General features: G+C 45.3%; 1 protein-coding gene across 2 annotated transcripts in view; it reads right to left on the reverse strand.

Moving 5' to 3' along the window:
* GRIA1 (glutamate ionotropic receptor AMPA type subunit 1) overlaps positions 1-25,336 on the reverse strand; it is a 120,003-nt gene that overhangs the window by 43,817 nt on the left and 50,850 nt on the right. For both annotated transcript variants that reach the window (XM_048319656.1, XM_048319654.1), the window contains exons 3-7: positions 20,590-20,829; positions 19,053-19,237; positions 14,510-14,563; positions 2,652-2,813; positions 1,457-1,624 (exon numbers count right to left, since the gene is read on the reverse strand). In XM_048319656.1, coding sequence (XP_048175613.1) covers positions 1,457-1,624; positions 2,652-2,813; positions 14,510-14,563; positions 19,053-19,237; positions 20,590-20,829 — 809 coding nt within the window. The remainder of the gene's footprint in view (positions 1-1,456; positions 1,625-2,651; positions 2,814-14,509; positions 14,564-19,052; positions 19,238-20,589; positions 20,830-25,336) is intronic.

Consider the following 25,336-nt stretch of genomic DNA (forward strand, 5'->3'; position numbering starts at 1 on the left):
TGCCTCTTTCTTGCTACATTACTAAATACTGGAAGATTATCGAATTCATAGTTAAATTTTTGCTAGGAGGCTTCTTGCCCTGCCTGTTTCAGCATCTTTTATTTTGACCATCACAACTGAACTGGTCAAGCCTTTTTACAATTATTCTTTTTCAGCTGTAAAGAAGCAGCTTTTGCAAATATGTCTTTATGCTCTTCGCCCAAAGCCACTCCAGCTGAAAAATTAAGACTTTTGAAATTGTTTTAATGAAAATATAAGGAAACTTCAGAGGAGATTTTCCAACACACACACAAAATTTTTATTTTCTAGCTGTCTAATTTTGATATCTTATTCTCATAAATTCAATAAAGGAAAATGCTGGAGCAGCTATTGCTCATCAGAAGACTTCCAAGTATTTCATGTTTATTAGGTAACCTATCTCCCTAATGCATCAGGGAGGCTGATTTTATTATAAGGGCTTGGAGAAGCTGTGACAGTGATTTGCCCAAGGTCATGCAGAAAGTCAGTGACAGGCTTGGGAACAAATTGAATCCAAGCAATAAAATCAAATCAGATGCCAAAACCCAAAAGATTTGGTTTTAAAGGAATTGTTGTTTACCAGTAAGCCAAAACCAAATCAAAACAAAATACTTGAGGAACTTTATATATGATACAAATTAACCACATAAATGTTATTTTTTTTGCCTTCTTCACAGTTAAGGAAAGAAGATGGGATAAGCTATATTTAGATAATACTGAACTAGCAGTATTTGCAAGGAATCCATCTATTTCTGTCAGGAAAAGAAGGAAAAGTGCTAGAAATGAATGTCAGTCTTGAAATTTAATGAAATTTTAAAATATTCTACCTTGGTAAGTCTTTGATAAGAGTGTATTATTTTTCTCTCTCTCTGTAATTTTCACATTGTGTTTTTGTTTATTCAAAAATCTAGATTCTGTGCAGGATGAAAAAAGCAAGACTATCAGATTTGAGGAATAAACTATCTAAATGGCTGCTCTTAAGACTTTTATGAATTCTCACAGTATGAAACAAGCTATAATCTGCACTTTGAGAACATTTTGGTGACAGCCAATACATAAGGCAAAATTCACATGCATTCATTAGCAGGCTGGAACTGAAGCTGAGTTCACAGAGAGTCAAATAATCTGCAAAAAATACGGTCTGAGCAGGTCTTTGTCTTCGGGAGGGGAAGATACCATAGGAACCCTTGATTTTATGGGATAATATTTTGGATTTTCCATCCCATAACGACAGAAGTTAAAACAGGCAAGGACCAGGAAAAGCACTTTGCTGGATGCACCCCCCAGCTTTTCAGACCTGTCTCTGCTCTGGAAGGATCAGTTGCTCATCCCAAGGGATTTGTGTCGGTGCTTCTGCCACTGCCCACCCGTCCTTCCCCACCCTCAGGCTGTGCTCAGCCATGCTCTCAGCACACCCAAGCCAGCCTGGGTTCCAAACCTGCTGCAGGGCTCTCTGGATGTCGATGCCTTGTCCCCAGGGCACGGCGGGGTTGGCGAGGCAGTCGCCAGCGTTGCCGCGGCGGGAGATGTCGATGCGCTGCCGCCGGAGGTTCTGGAAGGCCTCGGCCATCACCCGCACCCCGTCGTACGTGAGGGCCGACGTGTACTGGAAAGAGAAATGTAACCCAGGGTAACTTTCCAGATGACCTGCTCTGTCCTCATCCTCCTATCTATGAAGTTTCAGCAGCATCTTGCTCCCTGTAATCTCCACTGCCTTGTTGACTCCTAAAAGTTGAAACCAACTTTCACAGCTGGGAGACGAAGAATGTCCTGATTTCACTCCCTGAAGAAGAATCAGCCCTAAAAGTCATTCACCTGTTACAAGTCTTTGAGTTTAATTAGAAGCATTGACCTGACTTTTAAAGAATACATTATCCTGTGTAAATGTGAGCTAAGTGAAATCAAGAAACAGGGGACTTTTTCTGGTCACGGATGGAGACCAGAAAATTCCATCTCAATTGGCAAGAATTCTGCAAAAGATGAGTTTATTCAAGCAGAAACTAGTACAGAAACCAGTGCAAAACTCTTGGCAAGAACCATTAGCATTAACTCTTTTTTCTATGATTTAGTTGTTTTCAACTTTCCTGAACTAATTCCAAAGTTAACATTTCTATTGCAGAGTGTTTGTCACAAATGAATTCATTTTCAAATATTAAAGAGAAAAAAACAACCTCTCCCTCCACCCATCCCTCTACAGCTTCAGGGCCTTCTGTGTTAGGAATTAAAATACTTTTCCCTTCTGTTGTACACACTGATTTGAAATGCTCAAAAAGAACATCTGGAAAGACTTTATTATCACTGGATGTCTTGTAAACAAGCCAAAGGTTAAGGACTTAATGAGGCTTTTTGTTTTTTATATACTGAACATTATGAGACATTTAATTCTTAGCTTTGAGGGGGTAAAAATTTGCAGACCAAGTGAATACATGAAATTGTGTATTTCTTAGGAGGTAGTAACTGCAGCCTGGTAAAATTCAGACAACATTAAGCTACCTGGAACAGGTAATGTTCATAATTATATTGAGAGTTTCTCAAGTGAGAATAAAGAGCCATGTGTGATCACAAAGAGGTGAGCATAACTTGAACTGAGCTAGATGGCCCCAAATTTAATGGGTTTTTTTTATACCACTTGCCTTTGGCCTCTTCCAGTCCACACGTGGATGCTCTCTGGCATCATTATTCCTCCACTGTTGCATGATCCTGGCAGGAACAGTATCTGTGTAATTCACCAACTGGAAGCCAGTGACATTGGCTCCACTCTCCCTGAATTTGGTCAGGTCAATGTCCATGAATCCCTGGTACAGGAGAGAAAGAGGAGAAGTTCATTGGAGAAAGACATCTCTGGGTGGGTAAGAGGAATTCTGCCTATGTATGGATGTGGCAGACAGCTCAGGAAAAATATCCTTCCTCTGGAAGGAAATGTCCGACTCAAGAGAGGAACCAGTTCCCTGACCATGGTGTGAACTGGCTTTTCTCACAGACTCTGAGCTGGCCATATCCTGCAGTTACCACCCAGGGAGACAAAGAATCATATTAACAACAGCTCACTTGCAAGAAAGCTAGCAGAGTAATGGAAAAATGTATCCTGAATAATGCTGGATGAAATGAACAAAATTTGTAAAATATATTAGAAAGTATTTGTCACCCAGCTCTAAATTTTATACAGAATTGTTCACCCAGCCCTAACTTTTATGGACTTAGTCACCACTGGATAGGCTACTTCTTTTCAAATCGCAGTTTATAGGGAAAAACAAATCCTGAACAACGAACTTTCAGCAGATCAGGAAGGAAGTGGTTGGTCAGCTTGTTAAAGGAGTCTTGCTATTAGAAAAGCCAGTTTATAGAATTTGCTAATTTGGGAGAGAAAAAGGTGCGTTTTTAGACTTCAGGTTACTAATGAAATACATTTCTTTCATTTCCTCATTGTTCTTGTCTACCTCTCGCTCGCTGCATGGGATGAACATGTGTGCAAATACATGTGTGTATTGACTGGGGCAGCATTGCAGAATCAGTCACCCCCTTGAGTCAGAGGTGAAAAATTAATTAGAGACATACTGCAATACAGAGAAAGGGGTCATTTCTTGGTGTCCCAGCTTCCATCCCAACCCTGCGGCACTGCTGCTGTGCAGAACTGTTCGCTGTGGCTCCTTGCAGAGGTGCTTGGACAGGGGCTGTGCCCTCGCACTGTGTGTGGGACAGGCTGAGGTCTGGTGCTTTTTTTCTTTAGGAATACAAGCACAAGAGATGCAGTCAATTATTTTCACTGGCACCACCAGCAACCTTAATGCATGAGGGGAGATGAACGGGAGGACTGCCACAATGCAATCACTTGAGCAGCAGAGGAGCTGGTTTGAGCTCTGCCTTCTCCCTGCCCTGCTGCTGGGTGTTCTCTGAGGGCTCCTCCTCAGCCTTCCCCTGGGTTTCTCTCCCTTGCTTGTTCTCAGACACACCGTGATGGTGTGAGCTAAAAAAGCCAAGTTACATCATTTCCAGGAAACACCAATCAGGTTCCCAAAATGATGCTCTCTGTTCACAGGCTGAGGGAGCCAATTAGCTGATCAACTCCCAAAGTCAGGATCGAACCATTAGATGTAAACCTGTTTTGGGAACAGACCTTGCCAGGAAAAGACTAAATTGCCCTCTCACATCAGCGTCAGACTGAGGGAGTCATAAGTGACTCAAAAACTACTTTAAAGTCTTTCACACTTTTTCTTCCAGCATTTTGTAGGCAATTTGGCATCCACTTACAAGGCTGAGGATGGGATACTGGTGTGCAGATGCTCTAAATAGATGGCTTGTTTTGCCTCAAAGTACAGTGATTTAGGTTAAGAGAAAAAAAGTGGTATTTTGTGTGTACATACTCCTCAGAATGCTGGTTAAACCCACATCAATCTTGTTTGTAATTGCTGGCGTAGGGGTTTCAGAAAGCCAGAGCTGTGATTAATGAACAGGAAATGCAGCAGGATAATTGTCCCTGACATCTTAATGCGTTTCAGGCCAAGTGGTTTTTTGACACGTAGAGCTCCTAAGGTTCAGTAAGAGGGACCTCACAGGTTGCCAACTGGTTATTCATGGCTAGGACCAAATTACACTGGCATTTTGCTCCTGGGAGGTACTCAGGGGAAAAAGATCTGTCAAAAGAAGTTATTGCAGAGTAATTTGAAGTTTGTGCAACCAGCTCCTCTTTGGGAGACCTACAAAGGCATGAAGAAAAGTCCAAGTTCACTGCAGAGTATGAATAAGCTGTCTGGTGTATTAAGCCCCCTCAGAATGCAGATTTAAAGAGGAAAAGTCAAAAAAAATGTTATGACAGCAGTGATGAGACAGTACTGGTTGAAACCACTGCATTTTACTGTTTTCCCCAAACAAAACCATTCTGAAACTGAAGCAAATATTCAACAATATTCACTGGGATTCATCTTGCATAAAATTCTAAAATAATCTGAATAGATGAAAGGAATTATTTCTTCTTGAAGATTGTACTAATTTTTCCCCACTGATTTTTGACATCATTCAGGTTCTTTAAAAAGTGTGGAGACCTCTGAAGATTTTCCAATCATTTAAGGCAGTTGGGACCATAGAGGACATCATTAGCCTTGAAGACATCTTTGCATTTTGGCTGCTATCAATGGCTGAAATAATTGTTTTCACCTGTTATCCCTCCTCCACATGCCCCATTACAAGGACATCATAGGAATGCTCCTAATTACAACAGAATTTTAATCACCACACCACTGAAATCTGCCCAGAGCAGGTCTGGGGAACATGAGAGTCAATGAACAGGGAAATCCAGAAGTCAAAATATTTTAGAAAATCATTCCCAGAGCAGGTGAATTCTTGCTAGCAAACATATAAACAGAAAGCCATCAAATGTTATACAAACTGGTTTTTGAAAATGCTTCTATTGACAAAGTGGCAGCAGGAATTCAATATGCTTATGTGCCCTTCTGGAATATCAGTCAGTGCTTGTAGGAAACAGGAGAACAGGAGAATTACAGTATTTGCAACTAAAGAAATCATCAATCATCTGTCACTTTGTACTAACTATAGACACATATTGCAAAAACAAAAAAAAAAGATCTTTTATTTAGTTTTCAACTGGCCATATTTGGGAAACAGAAAATAAATTCTTAAAACTTGGCTAAGGAAAGAGTGGAACCCATGACTAAGGGGCAGCAGCTGTGCTTTTGCAGCAATATGTTTAGCATCAACCAGTTTGGGAAAGAACTAGCCCAGAAATGCTTCTCTCTATCATCCAACCAAGCACAGCAAGAAGTGAACAGTGCTGGAAGGATGCTCTCCATGTGGTCCCATGGAAGTGATCAAATGGTTTTGAAACTGTTTCTAAAATTTGCCAAGGAATACTGGAAAAAAACCCACTCTGCAGCCATGTCTGGAGCACAGGTCAGGGAAATGAGCTGAGTCCCTGGAATGTGGCTGTACATGACTTGCTTCAAGCTCTTGACACCTGAAGCATTTGGGATGTAGCTGCTGGACATGCAGGCATCAGGCTTCACCTCCCCACACAGCACTGACCATCCCCTGGGGAGGAAGAGGAGCAATAAGGGAACTCACACTCCGGTGTCCCTGGAAGAGCAGCCCCAGAGGGACCCAGAGGCAGCGCAGAGCAGCAGGGCCAGTGCCAGGATGTACTGCAGGGGAGACAACACTCCTGCAGGCACAGCTATCCCTGGGAGCCATCACAACCAGGCTGGAAGGGACACCCCATCAGCCACCCTACGGCAGGATCAGCTGTCCCTTTGACTTAAATTCACTTCACAAAACCACCTCAGCAAATCAGAGAATGTGGCCTCCAGCCTTGTACATGCCTGGAAAATGCCTGGTTCTCTCCAAATGCCACAGAATGAGCAGGCTGACAATAAACCACAAAAATCTGGTCCCATCGTGCTGATGGGCTGAGGCAGCTCCCTCCTCCAGCCTGCTCTGACTCACAGCATCTGCATCACACTGTTCCAGCAGCAGTCAGGCTGGGTTCAAAGGAGGGAACTTGCTCTTTAGCCCATACCATGGGCTCCTCTCTGCATTTATGAACCTCACAGAGCAATTATGTGCAACGTGCTGCTGTGAGGAAATAATATGGGCAGCTATTACAGACCTTTGTGGCTTCAAATAGAAAACAGTACTGGAAAGGGGTTTTTCCTCCTTGTGCTTTCCTTGATGCATCTGCTCTTTATGCTGTTCTTAAACTGAAAGCAGTTTTCAGCCAAAGGTTGTTTTACTGTCCCATTTGCTGCCTTGGTTGCTGGGAGAGGAATCAGCAGGTCACACATTTATATTCCTCTCCACTGCTTGTGGGCTCAATCATCAAAGGAAATGCATAATGCAGGAAGACTGATGACTTGAAATGGGCCTCATGAATCCATCTTGATTAAGAGGTCCACAAATGATCTGCCTTGAAAAGAAAGTCCCTCCAGAAATGAACCAGCTCCTAATTTATACCCTGGACACTGTGAGGAGCCAGAACACTGAGTGGGCAGTGCAGGCAGCTAGCTCCCGGTGCAGGGAAAGCCTCATCCCTTTGTGCATCCCTCCTCAAATCTGCCAGCATCACTGACTTCCCTGCATCTCTCCTTCCAGCCTCATATTTCACTGCCTCACCATCCTAAACCTCTGCCTCCCTCTGCACACTGATGACACTTGGTGGCACAGCTGCTTGTGGGACACTGTGCCAGCCCACAGGAATGCACCCAGACATCGAGAGGCAGCCAGCCACTGCCCGACACCTCCAGATTCTCTTCGTACTTCACTGAGCTCACATTAATTGCTGGCCTTTCCCTGCAGGTGCCTCCTGTGGTGCCTTTGAAGCTGCAGGAGCAGGAGCACGGGCTGAGCTCTGGGCAGGCTGTGGCTTAGCAGCTCAAAACCACCCCGCAGCCCAGTCGAAAACCTCCCTGCCTGTGCTCCAAGCCTCCTCTTTTCCTGGGAGAAAGGACCTTAGAGAGTCTCCTTGAAGACAGACACATTCCTGAGAAACAGTGTTGTTTTCTCTCCTCCTGCTGCATCTTCTGAGCTCTCCAGTTCTCCCCCTGAGCCTGGCAAACTCAGTTTTGAATGAGGAGAGGGAAAAACACCCCTTTCTCTTGAATTGCCTCGAGAAGGTTTGTTGGCTGAAGCTAACAGAGTCCCCTCATCCCAGGGAGGAGCATTAGGTTTTTAAGTCCCTTTCTGCCCAGGATGAAGAGACTAGAGTCTGCTTTTTCTTTTCTTTAATAGGTTGCACACTGAAATACTCCTTTTCAAGCCAAAAGCATTTAAACAATTCATCCTGAGCTTGGGTGGGTGCCACAGAAACCTGTGGCAGCATCGGGAAACTGGCCCAGCTCTGTTTAAATGCATGACTTGCAATGCCAGACTACTTCCTCGTAGCAGATTTTATGATTATAAGAAACTTTGCAAAGCAAAATTTTTGCTTCTGAATGGCTGTAGATCAGCTGAGTGAATACAAAGTGGCTCCTGTCATTCCAAGGTACGCCAGTGACTTACTGCAGGGAGCAAGAAATCGAGTGTTTCCAGACGGAGCATCTCTAATATACCAAATTATCTTCAAGCTTGACTTCTCCAGTGAAGCATCATTCCTCACTCCCATCACTCTGTATTAATAAGGAGGGTTATGTCAAAAAAGAGCCCATCTGCTCCAGTCTCATTCCAGTGTGCCTTCCAATGGGAGAGGGCTTCTTCTCCTCTGCAGAGTTATTAATATGTCAAGTCCCATTGTGGCAGCAAAACTTGTGAGCCCTCACAGTAACTTAGAAGCAAGTGAAGAAAGGGAAAAGAAAGACAGGAGAACGGGGCACTATCAGACAGCTCCCCAACCCTGCAGCTCCATGAGTGTGTTCTGTCCTGACTATAGATACAACACAAACCGAGTGAGGTGAGAATCCAGACTTCAAGAACAAGGGATGGGAGATGAACAGCACCTTTTCCTTGGTGCAGCTCTGCAGATTTTCTTTGTGATATTATTTGCCCAGTCCTGCAGCTGCAGCACATTCTGGATATAAATGACCATACACATCTTGTCAGAAGGCTCAGTCCAGGCAGGGGAAGAGATGTTCTAGGTGGATGTTTGTGCATTAGAGAGCTTTCAGCGCATAAACTGATTTAAAGGTTTGGGAAATGTGCCGTGCAGTGGCAGATGCCATGAATTCAATCAAAGATATGATTAAGGGATGACCTGATCACAGTTTACAAGGACCAAAACATCGGTAATGGAATATTTGTCTAGCAAAGAGAAGCATAAATCTGGTGGAGGAAGCTGAAGCTAAGCATGTTCTGACTAGAAAACAGTGCAAATGAAGTCACCATGAGGCAGATTCTATGGATTCACACATCACCACTTGCCAGTTGAGCTGGGGTAATGGATTAGGAGACTGCAAATGGCTGAGGAAACCTGTTAGTTTCACACCATTTTGCTGAAATTTAAGCAAACACTATTTTCCTTCCAATAGCTGTAATATAACCTGTCAATTACTCACCTGATGCTCTGATTTTTTTAAGCCACAGTAAGTCACTCATGTTTTTGAGCCCTCATTAACTATTGCAAAAATCCTCCCAAGGTTGCTGTTCATATTCTTCTGTGTGGGCAATTTTTGTATCAAACCAGATAATTTTCTCATACATGAGACGCTCTAGTTCAAGCAAAAATTAATTCAGGGCACTGCTGTGTCTTTTACTACCAGTAATTCAGATGAGATAATGTTATATGGGGTTCTTCTGCTGGATAATTTTTGAATTGGGACAGAAAAGCTGTTTGGAAGTGAAATGCAGAAGTTTCACTGATATGTTATATTGTCCTTCTCTGCACAGAAAACGAATTTGTCTCATGAGCCCACTCGCACCAACCTCTCAGGAGGAAGAAAGGTCTAACAGGCATAATTTTAGAACCTTAAAATAACTTAGGACATCTTTTTCCAATAGAAAAACATAATTTTTGCAAGACCAGGCATCTTGAGATCTTGCCAGGACAAGGAGATGCTGTACACATCCTTCTGGAAACTCCACAAAACAGGATATCAAATCAGTGAGTGATGCACACCTGAGCATTGCTGACCTTGTTTGTACCAGCAGTCAGCAGCGCTTCAGGGGCCAGGAGACAGCATTAAGAACTGAGGGGGACTCAGATAAATGTGGCATCTTTCAAGGTGATGGGAGACAGAACCACAACATTTTAGCTGCAGGGAATGGAGCCATCAACACCTGGCCAGTGCCACAGGGTCACCACTGTGCTGGGGCAGTGCCACAGGTCACACTGTGCTGGGCAGGTACAGCCCTTGCTTGGGCAGCACAGACCCTCCCCACACAGCCACAGCACATGCTGCAGGTGTGGGTGTCCTGCACTGCTTTAGGGGAGTTGCTCTCTGCCTGTGGATGGCCAGTTCAGGAGGGTTTCTCTTCACTCTCTGCACCTGGTGCTGGTCTCACATGGCTGAGTCTCAGCCCTGCTGGCGCAGAAGTTCTTCCTTCTGTGTTTTGTCTACAAAAAATCAAAGCTGCCCATCCAGCCCAGAGGTCAGAACTGGATCAGCCCAGCACATCTGTGTGACTCCTGCACAGGCCACTCTGCTGACAAAGCTGCTGAGCTGGGGGAAATGATGGCAAATGATTTTTGCTTTTTTTCTTTTATGTGTTCTCCACAGCCTATTGCTGTATCCCTGGCTAATTTTCCCAGTACTTTTCCCTACGTTTTCCCTAGGCAGAAAGACAAAACACATTCCAAAGCCCCAATCCTATCTTGGTCCTTTCTGGGAAAAAACAGCTCTTCAAGGCGCATTTTCATAAACAAAGTTTAGTTTCCATCTGAGGGGGGGTGGATTTAGAGAAGGTTGAACCAGGGGAAATTGCATCACCTCTTTTGCTCCTAATTGGTGATTTTTGTCAATGACACTAATTTGCTAAGCTTATAACACTCTATTCACCCCGTGGGGTGGTGGCCTTTTTGTGGACATTTTCCATATCTGCCCCTGGAGGCCTCCAATAAAGACCAACCTTTCCAGTACCTCCTGTACAAATATTATCTCAAAAGTGTGTTGTTTTATTTCTAGGTTCCTTAAGGCATCTCTGGTAACCTCCACCAGCAGCACAACTGCCAGCAAAGGGAAACTGTCCCTGGCCTAACTCAGTGCTGACACAGGCTGATGTAGAATGGCACAGGGAATAGTGCTTACCTTTGCTAATCAACACCGTTTTTATCTTTACTTTTCCCTGCTACCCCTGCCATCAGCAATCTCATACACTTATCTATTCATCTTCAAATAAAAGAGCATTTGCTAAAAGACCAACCTGGACTAATGCATCAGGAAAGAAAAAAGAGGCTAAAACTCTGCATGTGGCAGCTGTCTTTCATACTTTCCCCTTAAAGACAGGTCACACGAATGTCACTTATTTAATGACAAAGATTTTTCTCTGCCCAAGAGAGCTGATGCTCTCCCACTACTGACAGTAGTCAGCTCACATCCATGGCGTAGGACAAACAGATCCACAAAGCCAAGGTTATGGGCAAAACGCCTGAACATCAAAAGAAAGGAATCCCAGAAGTTTCTAAGCTTGTTCCTCTGATAGTATTGACTGTATTTTTTTTCCCCTTTGTGGTTGCTAGAACTGATGATCTCAAAGGCTGAGAACAAAGCTTAGAAAAATAAGACTCACAAAAACAAACACTTCTTAAAGTTGCCAAATCTCTTTGAATTCCAGAGGGGAAGAGAGGGAAAGAGAGAGAGAGAGATGACTGCAAACCTCCAGTGCCAGTGCACCTGACAAATACCCAGGTTAGCTCTGGTAAAAGCTAACTGGGGTAACTCTGATGGGTACTGGTTGAAGACCAGGATTTCATCAGTGTGCAAAAGCCATGAACAGTGCCAAATTTGGCTCAAGGCAAGGCAGGGATGCCGACAGAAACCCTTTCCCTGACAGGAATGTTGCAGTCAAACCTTTGTGGGATGGGCAGGGATGGGCAGACAAGACAGGTTGTGTCTTTAGCAGGCATAGCAGGTTGAGAGAAGGATGTTTGCCCATGGCCTAAGGTGCAGAATGGTTTCATTTTGTTTGTGAACACAGAAATAATATTGTCTCACCTTGGCAACAGCAATTTCACTGAAAAAGAAAGCTGTTCCTGCTAGGAAATACCAGCTTTGACTTGCTGCTGTCAAATTCTGCTCAGTACTTTACTACAGCTCACCCAGAGCAACTGCAGGGCAAACACACAGCAAGGTTAGTGCAAGGCAGTGCCTCTTTGCTCATGGATTGGCTGTGGCCAGGCAGGGAATTCCTCCATTCCAAAATGTGCCTATGGATGATTTTTTTTAGACCTTATTCAGCCTGTGCAATGCTGTTTTGCATTCATGATGGAGCATCAGGTTGAAGCTGCTGCAACTGGGCAATGGTGTGCTGCTGCTGCTTGGATTTTGGCTGTGTATAGCTCTGAACAAGCATATAGCTAAAACCAAGGATTTAAGTGGGGTTATGCAGAAATGTTTCCCAATGTTTGCTTCCAGTGTGTCATTTCCATAACTGAGTCCCCATTTTTCCATGCCCAAGTAGGTTAGGCAAAAGGCAGGTGTTGAGAATTCACCCCCTGGCTCCAGATAGTGCAGGAAACTTGGTGGCTACAAACCAGCTGAGGATTCCCTTGACCTCATCTTCACACAGGGTGAGAGTCCTAAACTCAGGACTGCCTCAGCCAGCGTAAGGTACAAAAAATAACCCGTTTGGAAACCAAACACTTCCAGGTTTTAGCTCTTAATTTATTCTCTGACGACTCAGCGCTCCAGAATGAGCCACTTCCCCAAGGCAGGGCTGTTTTCCAGGCACGCGGGCGCGCACGAGGGTACGAGTGTGTGTGGGCAACGCACGCCCTGTCATCCTGGGACATGTCTACAGGGGAAAATACGGGGTGGTTAAGGTCTACCACTACGTGTGTGAGTCAGTGAGAATAGATTACAGCATGCTACGCCCTCTGAAGGCTCTAATCCAGCGATGAGGTGTCCTCAGAAGAGGGTTAAACCTACTGTTATCTCTTGGATCAGAGCATTCGCACCAAGGTTTAACCCTGCCAGATGCCATCTTCTGCCAATCTCTTATAAAATCCCTGGCTATCCCTACAGAGGGAGGTTTGCTGTCCCTCCTTGCTGCCCTGTAGTCTCAGAAACAAGGGATCTTCAGGTCCTTTTTGCCATTCTCCTTACTAAACCCATTATCCTGTAGCTCTTGTGTGGGTGCAGCACATCACAAGAACTGATTTGGCTTCTGGTGTCCGAACCTGCCCACGATTTTTTGCCCTGGAAAGGACCTCCTTAACCTTGAGGGGTGCCAGGACTTTTTAAAAATAGTTTTCCTGTGTTGTCTGACTATCTCCTATTCTTTTTTTTTTCTGTTTAAAAATATTCCTCTCTCTGGCTTTTGGCTCTTCTGTGATGCTGGGTTTTAAGGGGCAGGAAAGACCAAAGGTAAAGCTTGAATTTCTTTCACTCTGTTTCTTTTCCCCTGAATCCAAGCTGCCTGAAAAGCACACCAGTGAGTTCTGGTGGTCCTGTCACTCTGGGACCCAGAGCCCAGTCCACTGAGCTGCAGTGGAGGCAAAATCTCCCTGCAGAGGGGTTGGGGAAATGAAAAGCATTTTGCTCCGAGTTAATTATTTATAACCCATGTTGGCTGAGTATGCAACCTCTTCCAGCCAGCTCTGTCCTCTCAGCATTTGTGCAAAGGCTGAGAAAACACATTAAAGATGGGACAAGTGTACTTTGTCTGGGTAAAACTGGGAGAGCATGGTATCGTAAGACAGAGGGAAATGTCCTTCAAATCTCCTACACCTGAGTGTTAGTTCACCTCATGCCTTGCACATATTTATCCTTATGAAACTGTGCAGAGAGAAGAGGTGATACTCTCATTCAGCCTTCCACGTGGGTGTACATAAAATTGCATAGACACACTCACTCCAGTGACTCCAGCTCACTTCCCTGCTTAACTTTAATGAAGGGACTTTCATAAACATCCAGGACCTGGGTTACAGCAAATAATAATTTTTTTTAAAAATTAGCAACTGAAGTTATTGGCTGCTCTATGATTTTGCATGTCTCCCCCTGCACAAGGTAACATTTTTATCTCTGTAATTACGTGGTAGGCAGCTAGCACAGGGTGCAGGGTCAGTACAGGGCACTGCAGGGTAATGATGTGGCCATTTTTGCCTGGTAAATGACAGAGTTATCTTGGGACTGAGAAAAGGAGAAGGGCAGCAACTGCTTGACTAATTGGTAGTTTAAAGTTTAATTACGCCAGGGCTGACGTGCTATCTCCCAGATGCAGCTCTGTGCTGAAAGAACAAGTCCAGAGCCTGCACATGGCTCACCCCACATGGACACAGGAGTCCAAGGGCGAGCAGTCTCAGCCCCAGACTGCCAACACCAGCCCATCCTCTGCTGTGCATCCTCCTGGATGGATGGATACATTTGGGGAGGAGAGGGTAGGAGCTCTGCTGTGGAAAACCTCCATTTCTCTCTCTTACCTCTCCCCAAATCTCCCTTTGCAAAGAAATTTTCCATCCTCCTGTGAGACTTGCTCCAGGAAGATGGTCCTGCCACTGCCCAACACTGTTCTGTCCTCAGGCAGCACCTTCCTGCATTAAAGGGAGAATCCTTTCCTTAAAGAAGTCTTTGCATCCAGTCCTTTCCCTAAAGCCATGACAGTCAGATTTCATTTAGCACCAAGGGGGAGTGATAAAATGTCTTTGGTGGGCATCTGTCATCCAGCCAAGGTCAAACCACCACAAAACCCCAGCACACTTGGAGATACCCTGCAGATAATCTTGCTGGCTCAAGAGAGAAAACTCCACAAAGAGAACATAACAAAAGACTTTGATTTTTTTTTTTTTTTTTTTACCTAAATGGTGGATGACAAAAAGGGTGTGCAGCTCAGTAATTATGAATATAGTGCTTTACAAAACTCTGAGATAGAAAAAACCCCACCAAGTAGGGTAACTCACCATATTTGCCAGAATGTAGTGGTACCCATTCCCATTTTTTTCAAGCTTGATGATCTGCAAGATAAAAATCAAGGCTAATTAGCAGAGATCAACTAAGGAAGAAGAACTTCAGTTATCTGCCCTTTCTCGCTCTTATTTTTCCTTGCTGAGACTATTCAGCTGGGAGCAGGAAGACACAGCAAAAGAAAATTCACGATCTTATTAGAGGTTGGACAGAGTGTCACACATGATATCTGAGCAGCAAGTCTGGAATTAGACAGGACAAGATCCCCAAGAACTTTGTACAGGCAGGGAAAGAAAATCACCAAACCAACCTGTTTCCTATGGGCTTGGGGGAAAACAACAAAAAGCCTTAACAAGATTTGTATTTCAGACACCAAAGGAACAAATGGGGAGTTGGAGTCCACATGTCCCATGAACGCAACTGACACATCAAGCAAGACTAGAGAGCAATCTTGCACATCCTCCAGGCTCCAGTCCCTGCTGCAAACACCTGCCTAGGAGAGGTGGCTGGAAGTTTAGGCTATGGGTAAATGTTTCTGCTTTAGTGCATCAGTGTAGCTTCAAACCACAGAATGAAGCTGTCTGGGCAAGCCACAGAGGATTCCCCTGCATGTTCACTGAGATAATTAATATATTCATATGCATGGTGTACAAATGTATGTGCTTTGCCACTTATTCCTTTCTCCCTGATGCTGCAGAGTCAGGTTTTTATTTCCTTTTATCAACACAATTGCTTACCAATCCGTAACAACGGAGCTTTTCTATGTTAACTGGAAGAGTTTCCCTTTCTTTTCCCTTTCCACCTGTTGCAGATTTGCCTGTAACTGAGGGGAACAGCGACACTTATCAGATGGCCCATGTCTTTTTCTCCCTCGATTTAAAAAGGGTACAGAAAGAATACAGCTAAAAAATATATTGTTATCGCTGACTCCATTTTTTCATTGAAATTCCACTCTATTGATTTCCAGCAGCACTATTAAATTCTTACTAGTTTACTAGAGTCAGATACCATCTGCATTTGAGCCACTCTACACACAGAAAGAGGAAAGTGGAAAAAAAAGGCCCAAACCAACATGCCCTCAAAGCCTGTACAAACACAAGATTTGCCAGTTTCTGAGAGAACTCTGCTGTTTCCATTAGGTTTCTTGGCTGGCAATACTACCTCTTATTTCCATTGTCATAAGAATTGATTCTGAATTGCTGCCTGCATTGCCAATGCTCAGAAAAATCTGCACAAACTGCAGTTAGGCCAGAAAGATCCTCATAGCCAGAATGATCACAAGAGCACTGCTGTGTTGGATTCAACCAGAATCAGTCTACCCAGGACTCCTCTCTGATACCAGGCTGGCAGCAGGTACTTGAGAAGTGTCAGATAAGGGCAGAGACTGATCCTCCCCATGGGACAGCACTCCCAGATTATCATGAGCAGTCATTTAGGGATTTCCAAATGGATTATAAATGAGCTGACACTTGCTCTGTGCAACTGGTTCATCTGCCTTAGCCCTTCTCTGATGAAGTACTCTTGTACGCATAATAAAACTCATCTGGTTCTCACCATTAACGTGGTGGTGGCAATTAACTCCAATGAAGGCTTCATTTAGAAGCAGTTCCTTGCACAGCCAATGCCAGCTCCACCAGCTTCACTGCCCTGGGGCTCCCTGCACAGAATCCCTCAGTGTGGCTTCTGCTGAGGTGTCTGGAGCTCTCAGAACAAACCTCTGTCTACCTAAAGCTATGAAGATATACACCTCATTATGGGTGGTTTTCTGAGTATCTTCCACTGCCAGATCCAAGAAGCAAAACCAGACCAAACTTGCCCCCTTTTCATTCATCAGCTGAGAGTGACCTTTGCAGTAAGTCCCAGACCTTGTAGGAGGAAGGAGAATCTCTGCTGCACTGGGATGTCTAAGAATTATGATCCAATTCCCCTTTTCTCCAGTGTCAACAATAGCTGGCATTGGCTCCTTCAGCCCAAACTCTCCTCTGTTATTTTATGAGGTGTCAGAGCCGATGAACCGGAGAGGGCTGCCATCCAGCTCTCCCTGAGCTGTTAATCTTGCAGCCCATCCACCTGAATTATGAGGCTCGTTTCCTGTGTTTTACACAGTTATTTGTGATCTTAATTTATTTTAAAATGCTTGCTCAGTCCTAATGTGTCCGGACAGCAGTAGCAAGCTGAGGTTATAATAGCATTTATCACTTCTCCTGACTGTGGTGAGAGGCTGTGCTGGGCTGCATGCTGATTGCTCACTTGGGCCACCTAGGTTTCATTACCCACTTCTTAATGGGCAAGTTTGACATCTATTAGAGAGAAATCCTCTCAGAGTGAAACACTGGCAAAGTAGAAATTCCAGTTACTCATTTTAATGAGAGACAAGGAAGAAAGAACAGAGGGCTTTGATGGAACACAACCCACCACGTACTTATCCCATTAAGGCTACACAGCACAACCCCACGGCAACCTGCCCTGAGCCAAAGCCTGGCTCACAAATGACAGGTACCTTGGCAAAGATAAATCAAACCCTTGAGACATGACACAGAGAAATCTCCCAGAGAGAAACCAGGTCATTTTTAACACACGGAGCACTGGCTCCTCCACAGCTGCGGTCACGGCAGTGCGAGGGCTGGAGCCTTGCTGGAGCCACCGGTGTTATTTGTGTGTGGAGGAAAAATGAAAAGTCTGTGCAAGCAGCAGTGTGGGTGTGGGAGGCACAAATGCTGAACAGCCATCCCAGGCTCTCCTGCTCACCATGGAGCACAAACCCACTGCCACCGAGAGACAGAGACTGGCTTGTCAGGGAAGAAGACAAATGCATTGAAATGTCCCCAAGAGGCTGAGGCAGCTCTTGGAACAGCTCTAACAGTCAGAGGGACCGGGCAAACAGCACAGTGACATTCCCACAGAGGCTGCTGGTGTAGTGAGCTGAGAGATCGGCCAGCAGCCCAAGTTACAGCCCAAGGTACAGTCCCAGCTGAATTTCACTTGATAATGAGCTGAACACTGTCTTTGAATCCCTCCAGTCATCTGTACACTATGAAAAACCTGGCATCACCTTCTCACACTGGGACAGCTACCTCTGCTCTCAGAAATCCCGGTGGACTTGGAGCAAGAATGCAAAAAAGGATGAAAATGGACTACACAGGCCCGAAAAAGTTGTTCACAGCCCTATCCCTCACTGGAGTGTTGCCTCCCAGGCACAGACGTCTGCTGGAATTGCTCTATATTTTTTGTAGTAAAACACAGCTTTGTCCCTCTTCTCCCTAGGAACTGATATTTTTATAGCATTGCAAAACAAATAATCACGGTATCTGGATTTTTAGTGCTCTTACAAATCACTTTTCCTATATTTAGGTTTAACTCTTCCTCCAGTTATGTGAAGAAATTTGAAAGTAAGACTTATTTTCCTGTTTATATCAAGAAGACTAGATAATATTTGACTACACAACTTAACATTGTTAGACAAACCAGGCTTAAAAACCCAACACTACTAATCCTAGAAATTTGATATACCCTATGGAAAAGTCAAATTCACTGCCTAGGTCTTGTCCAAAATTTTGTTCAACTGCAGCTGCTCCATGGTCAGAGAGAAGGTTTTGTGCTCTGGAGTAATCTGTTTTCTCTTTCAGGAACGTGACCTTTGCTTTGAGGTCACAACCTGCTCTCTGCTTTGTTATTATACATAACACGGGAGCACCCAGAGACATCCAGCAAGGATGGATTGAGCTCGTCACTGAGCTGTGCATCTGGGTGAAACATCAGTCCCTGTCCCAGACGGGGAGCAGCTGAAGTGTGAGACGGGAGATGAAAGGTACCTTAGACAAGGAGATGTGTGAAGCACGAGGTAAGAGTGAGCTGATTATGAGCAGTAAAGCAGTGAGAATTGCAGGGCACCACCTGCAGGGCCCTTTCCAGTGGTGGGGAAGGACTTGGCTGTAGGTGTGAGAGGGAAAGGTATCGTGGCTGGAGTTGAAGCGTGGACTGAACCTGCTGCCCCTGGGCTTGTATTTGTCTCCTGTCCACAGAAATCCATATTCAGCACTGATGTACCATAATCATTCTGTCCTGCTGGCACAGGTGTGAGAATTTGGTGCAGTACATGGAGGCTGGAGGAGCAGGAATCTGGCAGTGCCAATTCACACCTCCAGCCTAACTCAAAAACTGGAGGAAGACTCAGCAGAATCAGGAGGTGCCACATCTTGTGCACACTGCTTGGAGGAATTAGCACAAAGCAAACTAGCTGGGGAGTAAGGGGGTGTAAAGGGCTCAGCAAAGGAGTCAAACAAGTAGGGAACCTGGAACAGTGGAGCTCACCCAGCAGGAATTCATGAGAGCTTGTACTATTCCTGCAGCTTTACTGTTCCCACAATAACACAACAGAGAAATACCTGCGAGCTCGGCAGCTGCAAGGCACACACCCCACACCCAACGAGAGCCACACGGGGACAGGGATCAGGCAAGAATGGGGAGAACTTCTCCAGGGGAAATAACCCTTCCCATCCAGCGTGCAAGGCCCTGCCCAGCATTCCACACCAACACAACCTTGTTAAGGATGATGTTCAGCCTCTCAGATTCGCAGTCCACCACCACCAGCCTTTCTTTCTTCTTCTCCAGCTCCTGGAAGAGCATTCGGTAGCCCTCCTCTGTTGTTGTCAGGATGTTGACAGCTGTCACCTGCCAGTTCTTCTCAGCTGCAGTGTCCAGCACTTTCTGCAGGACTGACAACCCTATGATGGGAAGAGAAGGGGGAGAGCCAGGTTTTAGTTGTGCAATGGCATCTTTCCATCCTCCTGACAGCCTGTGTAGCTGCCTCCAGCCAGGCTGGAGATGGAGTCATGAGAGTGCAGCAGAACTACAGAGAGCAGCTAATAGTCTAGATCTGACCCAGCTGGGCTAGGATTAATGACTCCTGCTTTTTCTGTCTCAGCACAGATGATTCCAGGCCTAATTTTCCTTTGTAATCAGCAGATCAGTCTCGTTGATCAGGCCCTGCTGAGGGATTCAGATAAGAACTCTAATCCCCATCTCCCTGTCTGTCCCATCCCAAATAACTTGATTTCTCTTACCCATCGTTTCCTTCTCGACTTTGATCTGTTTAGGCTATGTGCCCCTAGGGGTAGGGACACCCTCAGCTACCACAGCACACAGTCATACTCAGCATCCTTCTCTCTCAGCAGCATCTCACCTGGAGACCATTACTTCTAGAATTATGTTGCCTAAATTATACACAGAACCTTCCAGAGGAGACGCACACAGCAATTCTCTGTCCTTTTGGGGTATTCAGCATGCCCATGCCTCATGATAACAGAAAGCAGCTGGGATGCTTTCATACCTTCTTCTTGCCTCTAAAGCCCATCCTGTCCCTTCAGGGGATAATTATAACTTCCAAGACAGAGATGTGAATCACCTTACCTCTGCCCTATCCTCCACTAGTCTGCTTTGCTTGCAGCCTCTAAGCCTGGAACTTTAAAGGCATCTGAGAGCTGGGAAAACTGAATCATGGAGCAATGAGCTCTCTGGCCCTGTTCATGGTTTAGAAAGTTAGATAATATCTTCCATTACCCCACAAAGCTTTTTGCTCTTTTATATAGAAAACTGACAGGCAGTAAACACAGGGAACTTGGAGTTTTCCAAGCTGTCTGCCACAAACACACATTTCACACCTGGCTGTGGGCTTAGGTAAGACCTGAGCAAGTGTCTGCTCATGTTTGTAAACTTGGAACTCAGGGGCCTTGAGTTTGACAGACCAGTTCAATATGGGACCTACTGAATAGAAACAATTTCCCCACTTCAAATTCAAAACCATTTGCACATCAAGTATTTCCCTGGTGTTGATGGGGCTCAGACCTGACCCCGTGAACACACACACACACACACACGCACACACACACGGTCAGGCTCATCCTTCATTTAGATCAATGCCCACCTTCAGCAGAAAGGGACATTTAGAAAAAAACAGAGCACAGGGAAGGCATAGGGTGACTCAACCTCCAGCAATTCACAATTTTGGAGGCAAAGACTCCTTCCAGACCACTGTCTTTAACTGCCTGGTAACCCCTCCCACACAGCTGCCACTTACCCCGGTCAGCATCGTAAATATACACGAACTTCTGCCAGCTGTAGTGCTCGATGACGCTGATGAGGGCATCCTGGAGCTCTGGGCGGAGCTGGAGGACAAACTGGTTGGAGGTTTCGACGGGGAAGCTCGGTGTTATGAAGCAGACGTGGAGAGCCCCGCAGAAAGACGTGAGCATGTTGACGGTCCTCCTCTCATAAAACCCAAAGATGGCATAGACGCCCTTGGAGAACTGCGAGCAGACTGCAGGAGCAGAGAGAAAGGTCGTGAAGGCAGAAATTCAAGGAGGTTTCTCAGCAATGTCACCAAAATAAACCTTTTCCCTGAGATAAGCTGTGGGCTCTCTCTGGACTAGATAATTTTCCCTCAAGGGGGTGGGTTGGTGAAAGCAACCTGTGAAGAACAGGGCTTGTGGCCTCCACAGACCTGCTTTACTTTTGATAAGCAGAAGTGACTCAGAAGAATGAAACCAGTGTCCCTAGGGCTCTGCTGAAGATTTTGCTGCTTCTGGGTTATCTGGACATGGGAACCCCTCGGCAGAAGCCGTGGATGCATTCACAAAGCAGAAAGAAAGCCTTTGCACAGCTTTGTGGACAACGACTCCAGAAGGAAACCCTGGGTTTAACCTCAAGAGGTGAGGAAACCACTCTGAGAGGGCATCTCAGCAAAGGTTCACCAAGGTTCAACGCTGTCACAGCACAGCTCCAGGGGGATCTGTCCTGGGGCATGAGCTGCTGGCACTGAGTCGGAACCTCTGACACTGGGAGTGTGTTGGTTCTTGGGAACACAACTTTGACAACTTCTGGTTTCCTCACAAAGCCATGGAGACAGGGCTGTGTGCCCAGTGAGGTATCAGCAGTGTCCTGGGAGGTCTCCACCAGGAGGGTTTCCTGGGTTCCCTGGCAGGTGTCTGTCTGTCTTCAGCCCGTGGTGCTGTGCAGGGAGGGCTCCCTTGGGTTGGAGCCCTTCTCTGGAGAGCACTTAATGAGATCGTGGGAGCTGCTGGGAAAATGCCTCAGGAGCTCAGTGAGGTAGACAGAGTTCACACTTTGGGTTGTAAAATTCAGCCCCTGGGACAGTCAGACTCATTTAATATCACCCCTGTTTATGGCACATCCCAAGTTACCATCAATAAATCTCCAAGCTGGAGGTGGTGGCAGTGACAGCAGTTTTCCTGTGTCAGAACTCTTGGCACTCCTGTCTCCTCCTCTTGTCACTCTGACTCTGAAGACCTTTGGCTGTGACATTTATACTGACTCGACACTTCACACATCACTCGCCTGCCCTCCCAACCCAAGTGCAGGCTGAGGAGTTGGATGTGACATGCTGGGGTCCCCTGGCAAGTGCTCTGAGGTGCTCAGGACTCCCCTGACCTGGTTTCTGCTGGTAATTGAACCTTCTGCATGTGTGGCTGCAGACAGGCTCGTAAGCATGAGCTTCTTGCACCCTTAGCTGGGCTCCATGCGAGCTCTGTCCCTCCAGCAGGGACCCAAAGTAAATCCCGGCTGTCTTGCAGCCATCCTGGAAAAGATTGCCTTCTTCCTCACTTCTCTACTGCCAGCACCAAACATTCAGAGGGAAGAGCAAGAAATTCTGCTTCCCACTGTGCAAAGCAAGTCCCTGCTCCCATCTCACTCCCAAAACGAAGCAGCCAGGCTTCGTGCTGGTGCTGAGAGCTGAGAACGGAACCTCACAAGACAGATGAAATTTTTTCCTTTCTTTTGGAGCTGAGCCCAGTTTTTGGGCATCCCAGTCCCTCTGTTTGTTCGCAGGGTCACTCATCCTCTTTTCACTGATTAGCACCTGTGATCTCAGCATTTTCCTCCCACAAGGGAATTTGCTGTTCTGCAGGGCAGGGACACCTCACAAAGCCCGAAGCGAGACGGAAATAGCCCCCTCTTCTCTTTATTTTCACAGCAGTGCCTCTCTTTGCAATCAGCAATTGTGTCTGTATCAGCTGGAGTCACTGCCCTCATCATGAGACTGACACATTCAGGAAGAAAAGTAGCAGATATGGATAGAAATAGTCTGAGCATTGTTTCCATGTGACTGGAGCAGTGGGTCTAATGAACGGTGCGAGATACCATATGTAGGAGATCAGAATGTGATCTCCGGGGACCCAAGCTTCAGCCTCACTGAATGATTAAAGAGACATTTTCGGGACAGCTGAACAATCCAGTACAATTAATAATCCAGACAATAAACTTAGTTGGCTTGGTTTGTTTTGTTTCAGACAAGGCATGGCTTCCTTGGATTTTCTTTTCTATTTGAAAGGAATCTATCATTTTTAATTTTAATTTTTTAACTCTGTGGCTCAGTCACGCTCAGGCATCCCTCCTACACTGTTCTGAGACATCATCAGTGCCAGCATTTGAAACAGATTGTACCAAAGACAGCTGGGAGAGTGAACACTCTTTATCATTAGTAAGTTTGGAAAGAACCCTCATTTGCTTTGTACTTGCAGGCTAAGAGGGGCTGTGGACAAGGCAGATAATTTGGAAAAAAGAAAGGCTTGCCAAGGGCTATCTCCCAAATAAAAACAAAGAAACTCTTGTGTCAGTTAATCTGGAGAAATGAAGAGTGAGAGCTGCAGCCACCTTTCTGGGACTGAACTTGGCATAACGTAAAAGCAGTGGCTGCAAAATTATGCAGATCCCAGGGCTATTTTAAATTACAGATGCTCCAAATGAATTTACACAGCAAAACTTAAATTACTTGCTCGTTATTTAATACACTAAGAGATTGCTGGAACTTCCTTACGTTTCCTTTAATCATTTTATGAAGCAAATTTGTTAATCTGTTCTCATTTGATTGCTGTGCATCTTCCTAATAACATACTACTAAGAATTGTAAACCTTAAGTAGAGGAAACAAATATTTTAAGCTCTGTTTGTTTTCGTAGGGACAAGCAGTCACTAGCCTCCAACTGATGGTTTTCTGAAAAGATTAAGAAACATAAAAGAGATGAAGATCATGCTGGAATGGAAGGTCCAAGAAGTTGAGCTCTCCTGGTCCATTGGCTGGTGACATCATCACCCATTCCAAGCCTTGTGCCAGCTATCTGTGAGCAGCTGGCTGGCCCCAGCCCAGCTTTTCCTGCAGAGGAGAGCTGCAGTCAGCCTGGAGACCAGCTCCAGCAGCTGAATTTGGACAGCTCCACCTCAAGCTCGTTCCTGCAGGCAGAGATCTGGGTGAAATCCAACAGCGTAAGTGTTTGCCTATCCCAAGGTGTGAGCACGAGTGAGGAGGGTTTGCTTGGATGCAAATGCAGAGATCTGTGGCTGTTTGCATGTGCTGTTTGTGGCCTCTGGGCTGCACAGCGGGAAAGGACAGAGAACGTCAGTTCCGGGCTGTACCTGTGCTCATATGTTACATTGAATTACAGAATAATTTCCCTCTAAAGTAGACCTTGGAAAATACAGATCATAACGATTGATAATCATGGCAACTACCACTGTGTTCTCCCTGATTAGTCTTGTTTAATTGATCAGTTTGGGGTTTGTGGCCGGGACATTCCCAGTGTGTGCTGCACCTGGCCACATGGACACCCCATATCCCTCCTTCTCCAGGCACAGGATTTCTTCCTGAGATCTCTAGTGCTGTTCAACAAGGAAAATTAGGTAAAAGCAGAGGCATTAACTAGATTGTAATTTGTCATGCTGGAGAGAAAATCCAGTGACAGCCACCTGCTCTCTGCACACAGCTCTGCAGAGTGTCTGTTGCAGCCAGGTGAGGTGAGAACTCATCTGACCCCTCTAAAAACATTTCTAACTTGCAGCAAAAATCAAAATAGTTTGTAAGTTAGTTAAAAAGTGACTGATGTGGTAGAACAAACAGGGGAGGCTGCCCTCTCTCCCTGTGGAACGGTAGCCATTGCGGAGCCATTGAATTCAGATGAAGAAAAAGCATCTGTGATTCACTCATTCTTGGAATCCACAGACTCTAGAATTTCTAGTCCTGTAGTTTTTCTCAAAAGTTCTCTTTTCATATGGAAATACTCAAGGTAAAGAATGCACATCAGAGAGAAAAACTGATTTTACTGAAAGTACACACAGGAGAGGGCACCTTCTAGGGAGCTGAAGAGAGGCAGCTCTGGCCACTTTTGCAGGTGCTTCCAAGAAAAAGAAAAATACATCAGTAAATACATTGACACTCACAACTTTAAATTGCACATTTTCTCTGTGGAAGAGGAAAGTAAAAGAGGTGTTTTGAGTCTATAAAAATTCATGGTGGAATTTTCTTTTGGCTGCAGCTCTTAACCAGAGTGAGTAGATGAACAAGACTGATTTCTGCATTTAGGAGAGTCAGAGGTATTTCGCAAGTGGGGTTTGACCTAATCCACATGAAAGGCAGATGTCAGATAAAACAGATATCTCTTTTAGGTTTTGGTTAAAGAAGATAACCCAAAAAGTTTCTCTCAGAAACCATCACCACAAAGAGGGGCTGAAACAATCTCAGCATTTGAGGGAGGAGGAAGGGCAAATGGGCTGCACAGAAGGATGGAAATGAGGATTTGGTCTCCAGCAGCGAAAACTGTGCATTCTGCTGAGAATCTGCAAACAAGACTGCAAAAAGGGAACTGCTCCCCAGGGACACAGCTGGGGAGGAAGCCTGGTAGGAGATCCTGGGGACTGCTCATCTGCCGTTTCATTTAGAAGCAGAATTTTCACCATTTCACTGAGTTTAAGACTAGAAAGGGACATTAGATCATTTCTACTGACTTCTTGCATCTCATGGACTATTAAGTTTCA

This window comes from Corvus hawaiiensis, chromosome 15, assembly GCF_020740725.1.
Source record: "Corvus hawaiiensis isolate bCorHaw1 chromosome 15, bCorHaw1.pri.cur, whole genome shotgun sequence".
Classification (NCBI taxonomy): Eukaryota; Metazoa; Chordata; class Aves; order Passeriformes; family Corvidae; genus Corvus; species Corvus hawaiiensis.